Source organism: Cynocephalus volans, chromosome 1, assembly GCF_027409185.1.
Source record: "Cynocephalus volans isolate mCynVol1 chromosome 1, mCynVol1.pri, whole genome shotgun sequence".
Classification (NCBI taxonomy): Eukaryota; Metazoa; Chordata; class Mammalia; order Dermoptera; family Cynocephalidae; genus Cynocephalus; species Cynocephalus volans.
In genome coordinates, this window is record NC_084460.1 from 31,241,275 (window position 1) to 31,258,415 (window position 17,141).

Genomic DNA, 17,141 nt, shown 5'->3' on the forward strand with positions numbered 1-17,141 from the left:
TCTGCTATGGAAAACAATGTCCTTGACCCAGTTTTTGAAAGAATTCCTAAAATTATAAACTCTCCCATCCCTCCATGATTAGGAACTATGCTCTGTGTCCTCCTAACCTTTTTTCTGCTGCCACTGTTTTTCTCCTTTAATTCCTAGATGTCAGAGTATGCTAAAAGGATAGGTACTGAATCTCAGGAGGTGCAGCAGTTTCCCATATGGGTGCTAAAGAGTCCAGTAGTCCTTCTTTACCTCATTCGTTCATTCATTCAACAAGTATTTACTGAACACCTATAATGTGCCAGAAACTATGCTAGGCAAAGTGAAAACGACAGATATGGCCCCGGTTCTAGTGCAGTTTTGAGTCTAATAATCTATATTCCACTGAACTGTACAGTTAGCAATTGACTTATGATCTCTGAAACAAACCCAGAGAACCTCAGAATTCGTAGGGACTGCAGAAGATAAATATCTTCATTTTTCACACGGGGAAAGTAAGGACCAAAAGTGATTTGCCCAAGGTCACACTGTCCAGACTGGAACTAAAACCAGAGTCTCCCGAAACTCCAATCCAGTGCCCCACGTACTCCTCTCCCTGAGGAGAAGAGGTTACAGGTGGTGACGGAGGAAAATCAAACTCCATCAAATAAAGGTCAGATGTCACTCTCCCCCTCCTGGAAAGACGGGGACGCCAAGGCCAAAACGAGGGTTGGGAGAGGAGGGAAGCTGCTTCAGTTTCTACGAGGAAAGGCGGCTGCGCAGCCTGGTTGTCGCACGGGCCCCGCTCGCGCACTTCCTTTCGGTTCCTCCCACTCCGCCCTCGCCCACTCCAACCCCGGGACCCTGCGGGCAACCACAGAAAATTACTCCCTCACTCACAAGGACTCGCACCACCAACGCCATATTCCCCAACAACCATTTCCGGGTTAAAGGTGGGCTTCCGGAGTCCCCGCAGCCACCACCCATTCACTACGTTGTCCTTATGCCAGCGAGAGTCAGGCAAACGGGAGCGCAGGCGCACAGAAGCTGCTGTGCGCACGCGCGCGCGCTTGTTCCCGCCGTGAGCGAGACTCGGGTGCCCGGGCGCGCGCTTGTTCCCGCCGTGAGCGAGACTCGGGCGTCCTATCTTTGTCACCTGTCCACCCCACACGTCACAGTGGCTCAAGTCCTCTCGCCCACGCTCTGCTCCTTGACTCTGGCCTCTGGACTCTTTATGTCCCCCTTCCTATCTTCCACTTCACCCAGCCTCACTCCTCAGCAATCCCTTGTCAAAGTCCCTCATTCTGAGACTCCTCCTTTCAATGGGGGTTGAAAAGAACAGGACCTTGGGAAATTTCAATATTTAAAAAGAGCCTGAGAAGGAATCTGAGATGAGAGGAACAGAGAAGACAACAGATTCCTGAAAGTCAAGGGAAGAAGGCAGGCACATGCCGACCTGAAACCTGGTAGAGCCGAAGGAACTTTTGGGGTTTGTCGTTGGTTGGCTATTTGATGGGAACACCTTTAAATGTTGATAGGAAAAGATTAATAAAGATGAGGAGACAGGAGAAAGAATCAAGGATGCAAGGAGTTTCATAAGGAAGTGGGAGAAAATGGCCTGATAGAGGACTCCTCTTCCACTGTATCCCCAGAAAAGTGGAGGAGAGGTGTAGACGCTCCCAGGGTTGACTGAGTTCAGAGAAGCAGGATGTTGAAGGGCTTCCTTCCTTTTCATTCAGTAAACAAAGACCCATTGAGTGTGCACTATGTACTGCACACAAGACAGGTGTGACACTGGCTTCATGGAGCTCATAGACCAGTGGGGGAGGCACAGGAAAGTCTAGTAAACCAGAGAAAAAATAAAATAAAAACTATGGTTAAGCGCTATGGAGGCAACAACAAACAGCCAAGCAAGAGAATAACATGAGGAACTATTTAAACATTGTGACCTGGTAAGGCCTCTCTGAGAAAGTGAGATGTAAGATGAGATCTAATCAATTATGTTTTAGTTAAAAAATAAAAAATGAATTTTTTAAAAATGTGATCTAAAGGATGAGAAGGAGCTAGCCATGGGAAGTGACTTCACACATGCTTTTTTTTTTTTAATTTAAAATTATTTATTTTTCTTAATTGCCAAATAGAGGGCTGGCCAGTTAGTTCAATTGGTTAGAGCATGTGTTAAAACACCAAGGTCAAGGGTTCAGATACCCCTGCCGGCCATCCACCAAAAAAAAAAAAAAAAAAAGAAATTATGTATATTTATCATGTACAATATGATGTGTTTTTTGTTTTTTTTTTTTTGTCGTTTTTTTTCGTGACCAGCACTCAGTGCGCCGGTCAGTCCGCGCTGCCAGCGCAGCACTCTACCAAGTGCGCTACGGGCTGGGCCCACAATATGATGTTTTGAAATAGGTCTACATTGTGGAAAATCAAGCTAATTAGCATATGCATTACTTCACATTCTTACTATTTCTTGTGGTGAGAACACTTAAAATCTATTCTCTGGGCAATTTTCAAAACTATAATATATTATTATTAACTATAGTCACCATGTTGTAAAATAGACCTCTTGAACTTTTTCCTCCTATCTAAGTGAAATTTTGTATCCTTTGACCAACATCTGCTCCTTCCCTGCCCCGCCATCCCCGGGTAACTGCCATTCTACTCTACTTTTATGAGTTCAACTTTTTTAGATTCCACACATAAGTAAAATCACGTGGTATTTGTCTTTCTGTGCCTGGCTTATTTCACTTAGCATAATGTCCTCCAGGTTCATCCATGCTGTCGCAAATGATAGGATTTTCTTCTTCTTTAGGCTGAATAGTATTCCATTGTGTATATATACCACATTTTCTTTATTCATCTGTTGATGGACACTCAGGTTGATTCCATATCTTGGCAATTGTGAATAATGCTGCGATGAACATGGACGTGCAGATATTGCTTCAAAATACTGATTTCATTTCCTTTGGATATATACCCAGTAGTAAGTACAGTTGCTGGATCATATGGTAGTCCTATTTTTAATTTTTTTAGGAACCTCCATACTGTTTTCCATAATGGCTCTACTAATTTACACTCCCACCAACAGTGTGCAAGGGTTCCTTTTTCTCCACATTCTCATCAACACTTGTTATAATTGCCACTCTGTCAGGTGTGAGGAGATATCTCATTGTAATTTTAATTTTCATTTTCTTGAAGATTAGTGATTGTATTAGTCCATTTCTGTTGTTTATAACAGAATATCTGAAACTGCATGATTTATAAGGAAATGAAAATTATTTCTTACAGTTTTGGAGGCTGGGAAATGCAAAGTCCAGGGAACACATCTAGTGAGGGTCCTCTTCTGGGTGGTGACTCCCTACAACACCCCAGGATATCACATAGTGAGAGAATGGCCTTGAGCAAGAGAGCCAACCTTCTCACTGGCTCTCCTTATAAAGCCAAAAGAATCACTCCCATGATAACTCATTATTTCATAAATGGATTAGTCCATTTATGAAAGCACATTCCTCACAATCCAATCACCACTCAAAGGCCCCACCTTTCAAATACCGTAATTGGATTTCCCACCCTCTTAACACTGTTACAATGGAGATCAAGTTTCCAATATACGAACATTTGACTCATAGCAGTGATGTTGAGCATTTTTTCATATGCTTATTGGCTATTTGTATGACTTTTTGTTTGTTTGTTTTTACTGCTAAATAGATCTCTATTTTGATCTATCTATGGTTTAGATAGATCATATAGTTTTTGTATGTATATCACATAGTCCTAAATCAAGATGTTAGCAGGGCTGCATTCCCTCCAAAGTCTCTAAAGGAAAATTGTTCTTTGCTTCCTGTAGTTTCTCTGTATGTCTTCTTTTAAGAAATGTCTCTTCAGGTCCTTTTTATAATTGGATTATTTATTTTCTTGCTATTGAGTTTTTGAGTTCCTTATATAGTTTTGATATTAACCCCTTATCAGATACATGATTTACAATATTTTCTCCCATTTCATAGGTTGACTCTTCACTATATTGAGTGTTTCCTTTGTTGTGCAGAAGCTTTTCAGTTTAATGAAATCCCATTTGTCTATTTTCACTTTTGTTGCCTGTGCTTTTAGGGTTATATCCAAAAAATGATGGCCCAGACCAATGTAATGGAGCTTTTCCCTTATGTTTTCTTTAGGTAATTTTACAGTTTCAGGTCTTATGTTTAAGACTGTAATCCACTTTTGAGTTGATTTTTGTATAGTTGTGAGATAAGTGTCTAATTTCATTCTTCTGCGTGTGGATATTCAGTTGTCCAACACCATTCATTAAAGAGATTGTCCTTTCCCAATTGTGTGTTCTTGGCACCTTTGTTGAAAATCAATTGATTGTAAATGCATGGATTTATTTCTCTATTCTGTTGCATTGGTCTATCTGTTTGCATATAAGCTATTCTATCAGCAAATTTTGGGGTGTAAAAGAGGGAAAGGAAATTCCAGTACAAGATCCTTGAGGTGGGAAAGAAGAAAGGTATATTTCAAGAATCCAAAGAAGATCAGTGTGGTTTGAAACTAATCTTAATTTATTTTAAGAGATAGGCAGAGGCTAAATTATGCAAGGACTTCTAGGTCAAGTGTGGATTTTATTCTAAGTATAGTGGGAAGTCATTGGAGAATATTAAGCAGGGAGGGCTAGCTAATTCATGTTTAAAAAGTTGACTTTGACAGCTATATTAAAATGGATCAGAGAGGATTAAATGAAAATGGGAGACAAATTAGTAGGCTAATGGTCTACTAACACTTATAATTTTAGTATAAATTCGATTTTGTTTTCATACAGAATATACATATTTTCCTCATTAGTCTTCCATATGAAGGATTTTACAAACCTAAATGAAGATACGTTCTGCACACAAGTGGGCAATTTATATGATCAGTGTTAGAAACTGATGGTGTAATGCTCCTACACATAAATTAGGACAAGTGGCATCACGTATTTAAAAGGGGTTGACATGCAAAAAAAATTATGCAAATAGACCAAATCAATAATCCACAGAAGAGATGATGGACTAAGACAGGAGACAAGATCGATAGATAATTTCCTTTCTGATGGCTTTTATATATATTCTCTGTGAACTAGGGGGCAAAGTTTTCTACTCTGAGAAGTGCAGATGGTACAGGATTGTAGTTTAGAAGAGTAAAGAAAGTTTAAAGTTTAACAGAGAATGAAAGAAAAGGGGGGTGGGGTTGGCCAGTTAGCTCAGTTGATTAGAGCACAGTGTTGGTATTACCAACGTCAAGAGTTCAGATCCCCTTGCCAGCCAGCCACACCCCAGAAAAAAAGAAAGAAAGGGGGCAAGGGAAAAATGGAGGACCTAGTTGAAGTTGGACACTCTTCACTTTTTAAATTTTAATTTATTAATTAATTTTAAGTTAATAAGTGCTTTATGATTATATTCTCTTTTCTTTTCTTTTTTTTTTTTTTTTTAAAAGATGACCAGTAAGGGGATCTTAACCCTTGACTTGCTGTTGTCAGCACCACGCTCAGCCAGTGAGCGAACCGGCCATCCGTATATGGGATCCGAACCCGGGGCCTTGGTGTTATCAGCACTGCACTCTCCCGAGTGAGCCACAGGCCGGCCCTATATTCTCTTTTCTAAAAATTAGCATGTTACAGATAAAGCTAAAGTCCCTTTACCATCACCTTGAATCCCAGCCCCCTCTACCATCTCTAAAATTGAATTTTCTTCCAGGTCTTGTTACATGCTTTCATGTACGTATACATGTTTGTCCCCTTGGAAAATATATCATTTCGGTGAGTGTGGATGTTGTGGGGTTCTTTTGTGTGTGTGTTTTTGTTTTGTTTTGTTTATACTTAGTTGGCAACATACTTATGTTTTACTTTGCTGCTTCCTTTTTGGACTCAGTTTTTTTTTTTTAATTCTATATATGTTGCCCTATATAGATCCAATTGATTTCCTTTTAACAGCTGTTCTATCATATGACTATACCACAGGTATGATATAGTTTACAGATAGTTTATTTTTTTTCTTATTTTCAATATTTTCATGAACATTCTTGTACATTTAAGAGCAAAAATTTTAACGGCACCAATCCACTTCTGTGTGCTTTTTCTCCAAAATCACTTGCTGTCTTGGGATTAGTAGGGGAGACAGCTATAGCTGAGCTCAATAAAGGATCAGGGTTTTTCCAGTTCAGGAATGGATGTCATTAGAGCAAAGAAGGTGATGATATTGTCAAGAAACTTTCCAGTGACAGTCTAGGAAATCTGTATAATGAGAAAAATAAAGAGAGGATGGGGCTGTGGGAAAATAAGAGGGGGCAAATGAATAAAAGAAAATGTAATGAGAAAACTGAGTGAGAGTTTAAAAGATAAGAAATTGTGGTCAGACAGTGAGATGTTTGAATCTAATATTTTAGGATTAGAACTGTTCTGAGTAATGACAATGTGGAGGAGAAGCTGTGGAAGAAAGTGGCTGAAGTGAAAGGGAGGTGAAAACCCTGCAGTGGAGGGCTTCAAAGAATTGAGAGCCCAGGATTTAAAACGGGTCACTTACACAGACATTTCAGTCATCTAGGATGATAGATAGACTTGGGATGAAGGGGCTTGCTCTATGCCTGAGGCCAAAGTCTACAATAAACGGGGAGTGTCCATGAGGTTGGTAATAGAATGAACATACTTGTATAATTTGAGCCTTAAGGGAGTAGCAGGCCTCTGTGCAATGACTTGAAAGTGGTATTGGAAAGCAAGCAGATGAAGACTCCAACTCCCAGTCTTAACACATATAGGATACAGAATAATGACAAGCAACATACCAGAAAGGGCTACGAGGAAAATAATATTCAAAAGGTAAGGCCAGATTTCAGTTAAGACAGGAAGTAGAAGGAACTTTCTGGGAACAGGATGGCAGTATAGACAAGGTTGTCTGTCGTGGGTTCCATAAGACCCCTAACAGTGTTCCTCCCCATAGTCCTCAGCCTCAGCTCCCCAGGGCTGCTCCGCTCTTTGTCCCCTAAACACTCAGCCTGAAGCCCCAGCAATCTCTCCATTGTTCTCCCAAAGCTCCCTCTCCCTCTCTAAGCTTCATCTTTCTCTTTACACTGCCTCTCCTCAGAATCTCCATACTTCCTTACAGGCCCCCACATTGAAATTCAGTCATTCACTTAAAAAAATAATTGCTGAGCATTTACCATGATCCGGGCTCAGATCTAGATGCTGCAGATACAGTAGGGAATATAACAAAGTTCCTGCCCTTGTGGAATTTATGTTCCGGTGAGGGGAGACAAGCAATAGGCAAATAAATATAATCTAACATCAGGTAATGGTAAATGCTAAGAAGGATAAAAATAAAAAGTGATAGAGTGAGATGCTGTTTTAGATAGGATGGCCAGGCAAGGCCTCACTGAATTTGATCAGAAATGGGAATGAGGTGCAAGAGTGACCCACGTAAATATCTCAGAAAAGAGTAGGCCAGATAGAACAGCAGGTGCAAAAGCTTCAATATGGGAGAATGCTTGGTGTTTTCAAGGAAGAATAAGGAGGTCATTATGGCTGGAGCCAAATGAACAGGGAGAGTATGGTAGGAGAAGAGATTGACAAATGGCCAGGGGCCAGATCAAGGGGGATCTTGTTGGCCATGGTAAGGACTTTGGATTCTATTCTAAGTGTGTGCTAGTATGGGTGTAGAAAATCACTGGAAAGATATACAAGAAACATAATGGTGGTTATGGTTGTCCATTCTGAGGAAGAAGACGGGGATTAAAAGGTTAGGTATGGAAGGTATATATACTTTTCACTATATATCCTTTTATCATGTTTTAATTTGTACCATTTGTATACAATTACCTTTAAAAATTAAACTAAAATACCCAGCTCACCCTCAAAATCTTACTCTGGAAAAAAAAAAAAAGTACTCATCGGATTTCTGTGAAATACAAAGAAGTAGGACTTGGTTCTTACTCTCAAGGATACTACAGTTGGAGGTGGGTGGGTTTATAATACATATTCACAAATTTTAAAAAAGACAATGGAAAACAATGAAGTTGAACTTCTACCCCACACCACATGGAAAATTAACTCAAAATGGATCATAGATCTAAAACTCAGAGCTAAACTATAAAACTCTTAGAGGAAAACATAGGAGTAAATGTTTATTACCTTGTGTAAGGCAAAGCCTTCTTAGCACCAAAAGCACCAATGAGAAGAGAAAAAATAAACAAATTGGACTACATCAAAATTTAAAGCTTTTGTGTTGCAAAGGATACCATCAGGGCTGGCCAGTTAGCTCATTTGGTTAGGGCTTGGTGTTATAATCCCAAGGTCAAGGGTTTGGATTCCTGTACAGGCCAGCTGCAAAGAAGAAAAAAAAAAAAGATACCATCAAAAAAAGTGAAAAAAATATTCTATCCCTGTTCTGGCCAGCTATAAAAAAGAAAAGGTGAAAAAATACAGAATCGGAGAAAATATTTACAAATCATATATCTGATAAGGGACTTGTGTTCAGAATATATAAAGAACTATTATAGGAAGAAAATAAACACCCAATTAAAAATGGGCAAAGGGGGGTTCTGGTCAAGATGGTGGAATAGATGGTCCCCAGCGTCACTCTCTCCCACAAATCAGCCAATTTACAACTACAAAAATATAACAACAGCCAACCTGGGGTCACTGGAGTTCAGAGGAAGAGGAGGAGAGACCTACGGAGTTCATGAAGGGGGAGAAAGCATGATGAAAGAAAAAACTGCTCGGAGCATTTCATGCCATGCTGCTTTAAGGCTGGAACTGCTGAGCAAATGGAGCAGGAGCTGGCAGAAGATGCAGCTGTGCCCTTCATATGGAGTTTCTTGGAAGTGGCAGGGGAGAAGAGGGCCTTGGTGGCCCCCAGGACAGCAAGACCACTAATAGAGTTCCCATGGACCCACACAGGAGCAAGGAGCCAGAACAGCCGAAAAAGGGGAGCTATGCAGAGGCTGGTGAGTCATTGCAAGGGACCAGCACATAGCCAGTCCCATGGGAAGTGTTTGAAGCACTGGTGGTGGGGGAGATGGGCCCACTGGGAGAACACTGGAACACAGCCAGGACAGCCAATCTGTCCCCCAGTCAGCACAGGACCACTCAGAAGAGACTGGTCAAGAATGCAGAATTGCATGGGGTGCAGTTTGATGAAAAGACTCAGGCCCAGATCAGAGTTTCTATACAATCCAGGTGCACCCGGTCTCTGGAGATCTAGAAGCACCTATAAAGTCAACCATTAAACCCCGAGCTGCATGTTGGGGGGCAGGAGGGGAGGGAGGAGGGAGGGAGGTTTTGGTAAGGGGCAACAATAATCAACCACAATGTATATCGACAAAATAAAATAAAATAAAATAAAATAAAAAAAAAAAAAAACCCAAGCTGCACAAAAGCCTTCCCTAGGGAATCAGCAGCAAAGCATCAATTTAGCTCAAACACACAGCTCAAGTACTGGTCCTCACAGGAAGTTCCTCCATTTCAGAAGTAAGCAAAGGACAGCAAATTAGTTCCAGGGCAGCGTTTGAATGGTAGGAACAGCAAATAAACCAACAAAGAACTGAAAGGAAAAACAAAGTACCCACAACCAAAGACAAAATTTGATATTAACTAGTAAAGGTCTCATTTCACCAAAGAACACCTATAACACCTAGAAGGACTGGAAGTTCCCTGGGATACCAAGCCAGAAAGTGGGGAGGGCTGGGGGCCTCAGCCATGCCCCCCGACACCTGCAACGAGTCCCAAGGGTGGGGGCCAAGGGCGTCAGCCACACCTCCCCAACAAGCACAACCACTCCAGGAATGACCACTGAGCTGCCACAGGAGCACCCTGGGCTCTCCTGAGCTGGGGTGGTGGGGGGGCCTCAGACCTCGGTCACCCCCCCCAACACTGGCAACCAGCCCAGCAATGACTACCAAGCCTCAGCAAGAAGGGCCCCACGTTCCCATCCTGGAGAGGTGGGAGGCGAGGGCTTTTGCCACACCCCCCTCACATCTGCACCCAGCCCAGCAATGACCAAGCCACCACTGGAAGCCCCCTGGTCTCCCCTGTGGGAATGTGGGGGGTGCCATAGGCCTCAATCTCGCCCCTCCTCCTTCCTCCTTCTTCCATCCCATTTCCTTCCCCTTTCCCCTCTCCCCCTCCCTCCCAACTGCTCTGAAGCAACACCATAGAATTTAAAAATATGTATATTCATAAAATAAAATAAAATTAAAAAGTAAAGAAACTTACCCCTACCGTGACTGTAAGAGGGTGGAAAATCAATCGTATTATGGTAATTGAAAGGTGGGGCCTTGAAGAGGTAATTGGATTGTAGGACAGTGCGGTAGTGAATGGATTAATAGTGGTGGTCAGGGGCGTGGTTCTGAGGGCTTTAAAAGAAGAGGAAAGTCTCTCTGCTCTCTCTGCTCTCTCTGCTTCCACCAACTTGCAATGTGAGACCCCTGGGTCACTGTCACCACCACCAGATAGACTTTGGACTTCCCAGCCTCAGAAACTGTAAGCAATAAATTTTGTTTTTCTTTGTAAATCACTTAGTTCCAGGTATTTTGTTATAAGCAACAAAAACAGACTAATACACTTGCCAACGGGATCAAAGTTTTGATGTCTGTTTCTCTTTGAAGAGCAGTCTGTGCCCTTTCCCTCTGTGTCAAGCTAACCCAGCAGAGAGCTGAGTACTGTGTCATATTGGCCCCTATAAAATTGTTTTCTCTGTACCTTAGTGCAATGCCAACAACATTATGATTTGAGAAGCCACTCTATAAAAAAGAAAAGAAAAATAAACAAAAAAGATGAGAAAAAAGAAATCAATCTATGAATTTTATTGTTGTTGCATTTATTATAATAATGTAATTGAAGATAGTGTGTTGCATTAGGTTTCAAGAATGGTTGTACAATTTGCCTGCTGAGCAATTACTTAACTTACTTATAGATGTAATGACCTGTGTAAATACCGTTTTCCTGCTTTGTATTGGCTGCTACATAGCTTAGAGCCCACAGCCCACTTGTAGCAGATATAGATCGTTATGATCTGCATTTTAGCCTTGTTCTTGGCTTCACTTTGTCACATTGTTTTCTTTTTCTCTTGACTAACATTTGATTTAGCTTGTCTTGCATTTTATATATCCTTGTAAAACCCTTAAATCAATCTGAAACAGGGCAAAAAAATAAATGAATGAGCAGTATTGAAGATACTGAAAGCATTTCCAATCAGTCATTAAATCTTTTTTCTCCCTTTCTAACTTCCTTAGACAGAATTAGCTTCTTTCTATTCTGTGCTCTCATAGCTCTTTATTTTTTTTTTTTTTTTATTTTTTTTTTTTTATTTTTTATTTTTTTTCGTGACCAGCACTCAGCCAGTGAGTGCACCGGTCAGTCCTATATAGGATCCGAACCCGCGGCGGGAGTGTCGCCGCGCTCCCAGCGCAGCACCCTACCAAGTGCGCCACGGGCTCGGCCCTCTCATAGCTCTTTAAATGAAAATTGTTTGCATGCCTGTTTGTACAAATATATTTTAAGCTCCTTTTGAAGTTCATTCAACAATTACAATAGAGTCACATTATGTACCCATTCAACTTACTTGACCGCTAAGGGAAAACATAAAAAGATAAAGAAGAAAGGGAAAACATAAAAAGATAAAGAAGAAAGACAAACACTTCATAATTTTACTTACATGAGGTACATAGAGCAGTCAAATTCATAGAGACAGAAACTAGAAGAGTGGTTGCCAGGATCTGGGAGGAGAGGGGAGTGGGGATTTATTCAATGAGTATAGAGTTTCAGTTTTGCAAGATGAAGTTCTAGAGATCTATTGCACAATAATATGAATATAATTATAACAGTAGTGAATTGAACACTTAAAAATACTTAAGATGGTAAATTTTGTTACTTATTTTTTTTGCCACGATTTTCGAAAAAAGAATCAGCTAGCAGATGTGTGAGATGCGAGCGTGAATCTGCTGTTCCTGAAACTGGTCTTAGTTCCTTTCTTTCACAGTACGTACGTCTCACCAGGCTGAATGTGATTCTATTGTTTAAAGATAAATGTTTTTCTTACAATATGGCCCTGACATGCAAGCCAACTGCTTATATGGACCTCAGTCAAAGAAACTGTTCTGCAACAGAAAGAAAAAATAAAGATTTGAGATGGCAGATATACTACCCTGATGTGATCGTTACACAGTGAATGCAGGTATGGAGATATCACACTGTACTTTATAAATATGTACAATGATCTTGTATCAATTAAAAAATAAATAAAAATTTTAAAAGGCCAAAATAAAGAAACTTCTTATATTGGAGGGAAAAAAATGGTTGTATTGCACTTGTCAAGAGAGGAGAGAGTACAACATTTAAAGAATTTTCAAAGATCATTTTTTCCATATGAGTATAACCTGGATATCTAAAATGTATTAGGTATATCATGGAGTTCCTGGCACCAATTTTTACTTTTGTTCTCCTTCCTCATCAACTCTTTGTTTGCATGCCTGTTTGTACAACTAGATTGTAAGTTCTTTTGGAAGACACTTTGAGGCCCTGGCTGCTCAGTTTTCTCTGTTCTCCAGGTTAGCATCTCTCAGAAGGCAAGTGGACAGCATCAGGTGCCCATATCTAAGGGACTTGACAGCTCACAGCTGGAGCCATCCCTCACAGAGTCAGTGGAACCAATCATCAACATGGTATGATTTTAAGGGTGGGGGTGCTGACCGGTTAGCTAGTTGGTTAGAGCATGGTGTTATAACACTAAGGTCAAGAGTTCAGACCCCTGCACTGGCCAGCTGCCCCCCCACCCAACCCCTCCCCCCAAATATATAAATGTGGTGGGAGGATGCTTAATGTTATTAGTGCTGGAGCTGGTTAGTTATCTCAAGGGTCGGTTGTCATAAAGCCAGTCTGGACCCAGGTGCCCTTCTCTCTTGTGCACTTGTTTCCACCTTCTGTCCTTCCATCCTTCTGTCATAAGATAACATAGCACAAGGCATTTGCCAGATGCTGACGCCATGCTCCTGGACTTCCTGGCCTCCAGAACCATGAGCTAAATAAATTTCTGCTCATTATAAGTTAACCAGCCTGTGATATTTTGTTATAGCAGCAGAAAACAGACTATGGCAAACCCCTATCCCATTTTTATTCAGACTTCAGGACCCAGCTCCAGTCCCTCATCTTCCATGAAGTCTTCCTACCAACCTTTCAGCATTGTTCCATTCATTTGTCACTTAGGCATTTAATTATCCTCTTTCTCTTATATGCCTGAGGTAAACTATCATATACTCCTTGCGTCATTCTTTACTTCTTATGTGATTATTTAACACTTCAGGTTGACAGGCCTTGTTTCCTAAAGTTTATTGAGTGCTTGCTTACTCCAGGCCTGGCACTGTTCAAAGGACTTTTTATATGTATTACATATAACCCTCCCAACAGCTCTAGACATAGAAACTATGAGGAAACTTGAGGAAAGAAAGATGTTATGGCTTTGCTCTCTGCTTCCACCATCTTGCAATGTGAGACCCCTGGGTCACTGTTGCCACCACCAGATGGACTTTGGACTTCTCAGCCTCAGAAACTAAAATGTTTGCTGACTCCTGATCTTCCAGGAAAAGGATACAAAGTTTTCAAATTCTAGGTGGATACTGTTGCCACTGAGCCTAAGTCCTATTGGTTCAAAAGGAAGAACTAGTAGCACCCGAGACCCTCTCTTTGACATAATGAGAAGAATTAATTGAAAAGGGAATATCTTGAGACTTCCGGTCAAGATGGTGGAACGGACGGTCCCTAGCGTCACTCTCTCCCACAATCAGCCGATTTAAACTATAAAAACGTAACATCAAGTGCATACAGAACGGGGAGATGTCCAGCGGGGGAGGCAGAAGCTCCGCTGAGACCACATGCCCTGCGGGGCCGCCGTCGCATGATCCGGCAGATAGGCTTCACCGCCGCCACCCGGCTCCATTCCCAGCCCAGCCCAGTGCGCACAGAGTGGGGAGACATCCAGCAAGAGTAGAGTGTCTACTCTTGGAGGCTCCGCAGAAACCACACACCCTGTGGGGCCGCCACTGCGTGATCCAGCAGGTAGGCTTCACCACAGGCACCCGGCTCCATTCCCAGCCTGGCCTAGTGCACTCAGAGCAGGGAGACATCCGGCAGGGGAGGCGGGAACTCCACGGGGACCACACTGCTGCCGCACGATCCAGCAGCCCGGCCAAATGTGTATGGAGCACAGAGTCATCCAGCCAGGGAGACAGAGCTCCATAGAGTTCAAACACCCTGTGGGGGGGCCACCGCCGCACGATCCAGCAGCAGGTAGGCTTCACCGCCGCCACCCAGCTCCATCCCAAGCCTGGCCTAGTGCGCACAGAGCAGGGAGACATCCTGCAGGGGAAGGGGAAGCTCTGCAGAGACCACACGCTCTGCGGTGTCTAGGCGCATCCCAGCAGCCCGGGCCAGAGCGCACGGAACAGGGAGAAGTCTAGCATGGGAGGTGGAAGCTCAGCAGAGACCACACACCTTGCGGTACCGCCCGTGATCCAGCAGCCCGGCAGAGTCCAAGCTGACCAGAGAGGTGGCTCCCCAGAGAGGCCCAAGACCCAAGGCAACCACACACACACAAGGCACTAGTGGCCAACTGAGTAGTCACTGAGGGAGCCATACCAAATTGGCAACCCCAGCAACATCTTAGTCAGTCAATAGTGTCAAACCTGTGGACTGTGAGACCCCCTGCCACAATGAATAAACATCAAAGAAAAGATACCAGAAATACGAAAAATCAAGAGTACACTACCAAAGGATAATAACTCTCAAGCTCTAGATCCTATAGAACAAGAAGCCCTTGAAATGACTGACAAGGAATTTCAAGTGATAATTCTAAGGAAACTGAATAAGATACAAGAAAACTCAGCTAGACATCATGATGAAACAAGGAAAAGTATACAGGACCTGAAAGAGGAAATGTACAAGGAAATCAATGCCCTGAAAAAAAATGTAGCAGAACTTGCTGAACTAAAGAAGTTATTCAGCGAAATAAAAAACACAACGGAGAGTTTAACCAGCAGGCTTGTTGAAGTTGAAGAGAGAACCTCTGAGCTTGAAGATGGGCTGTTTGAAATAACACAAGCAGACAAAAAAAAAAAAAAAAAAAGAAAAGAAAAAGGAATCAAAGGCATTGAAGAAAATCTGAGAGAGATATCAGACAACCTTAAGCGCTCAAATATCCGAGTCATGGGTATTCCAGAAGGGGAGAAAAAAGGAGATTGCATTGAAAACATATTCAACAAAATAGTGGCAGAAAACTTCCCAGGTATAGGAAAAATCACAGATCTTCAGATCCAGGAAGCTCAACAATTTCCAAATGTATTCAACCCAAAAAGGCCTTCTCCAAGATATGTTATAGTCAAATTGGCAAAACTCAAAGACAAAGAGAGAATCTTAAAAGCTGCAAGAGAGAAGCATCAAATCACCTATAAGGGAGCCCCAATCAGACTAACATCAGACTTTTCATCACAAACCCTAAAAGCCAGAAAGGAATGGGATGATATATTTAAAATACTAAAAGACAGAGATGGTCAGCCAAGAATACTCTACCCTGCAAGGCTATCCTTCCGAAATGAGGGGCAAATAGTATATTTCTCAGACAAACAAAAACTGTGGGAGTTCACCACCACATGACCACCCTTACAAGAAATTCTCAAGGTAGTACTGGGTTTGGTTCCTGAAAAATAACTACCGTTGCCATAAAAACCCAAGAAAAATCAAAACCCACTAGTATAATAAAAATGGCATTCATGAAGAGAAAACAAACAAACAAAAAGGCTATCTACAACCTAAGGAACCAACAAACACAGAAACCAAACAGTAAATCAGAAAGCAAGGAACAAAAGACACCTAAGACAACCAAACAATAATCAATAAAATGCTAGGAACAGGGCCGGCCCGTGGCTCACTCGGGAGAGTGCGGTGCTGATAACACCAAGGCCCCGGGTTCGGATCCCATATACGGATGGCCGGTTCACTCACTGGCTGAGCGTGGTGCTAACAACACCAAATCAAGGGTTAAGATCCCCTTACCGGTCATCTTTAAAAAAAAAAAAAAAAAAAATGCTAGGAATAAATCAACACCTTTCAATAACAACTCTTAATGTAAAAGGCTTAAATTCCCCAATCAAAAGACACAGACTGGCTGACTGGATCAAAAAGGAGGACCCAACTATATGCTGCCTTCAAGAGACCCACCTCACCCATAAAGACTCACATAGCCTAAGAGTGAAAGGATGGAAAAAGATTTACCATGCAAACAGAAAAGAAAAACGAGCTGGAGTAGCTACTCTTATATTTGACAAAATAGACTTTAAACTAAAAACCATAAAAAGAGACAATGAGGGACACTACATAACGATAAAAGGACTGATCCATCAAGAAGACATAACAATCATAAATATGTACACACCCAATGTTGGAGCAGCCAGATTTATAAAACAAACTCTATTAGACCTGAAGAAGGAAATAGATATTAATACCATAATAGCAGGGGTCCTGAACACCCCACTGTCAATATTGGACAGATCATCTAGGCAAAGAATCAGTAGAGAAACACAAGATCTAAACAATACTCTAGACCAATTGGACTTGGCAGATATCTACAGAATACTCCATCCAACAACCTCAGAATATTCATTCTTCTCATCAGCACATGGATCATTCTCCAGGATAGATCACATATTAGGTCACAAATCAGGTCTCAACAAATTCAAAAAAATGGAATTATCCCATGTATTTTTTCAGACCACAATGGATTAAAATTAGAAATCAATAACAAACGAAATTCTGGAAACAATATAAACACATGGAAATTAAACAGCATTCTACTTAATGACATATGGGTCCAAGAAGAAATCAAGCAGGAAATCAAAAAATTTATTGAAACTAATGAAAACAGTGATACATCATACCAAAACCTGTGGGATACTGCAAAAGCAGTATTAAGGGGGAAATTTATTGCATTAAATGCTCACCTCAGAAGATTGGAAAGATGGCAAGTGAACAACCTAACACTTCACCTTAAAGAACTAGAAAAACAAGAACAATCCAAACCTCTAAAGTTAGCAGACGGAAAGAAATCATTAAGATCAGAGCAGAACTTAATTAAATTGAAACCCAAAATACAATACAAAAGATC

The 17,141-nt window shown here is 41.5% G+C and overlaps 1 protein-coding gene across 1 annotated transcript in view; it reads right to left on the reverse strand.

Annotated features, from left to right (window-relative positions):
* Positions 1-963, reverse strand: part of LOC134376418 (ubiquinol-cytochrome c reductase complex assembly factor 1) — a 91,849-nt gene extending 90,886 nt beyond the window's left edge. Inside the window, exon 1 of the mRNA XM_063094982.1 lies at positions 868-963. Within this exon, the coding sequence (XP_062951052.1) occupies positions 868-954 (87 nt within the window). The 5' untranslated portion in view covers positions 955-963. The remainder of the gene's footprint in view (positions 1-867) is intronic.
* Positions 964-17,141: the final 16,178 nt, after the last annotated feature.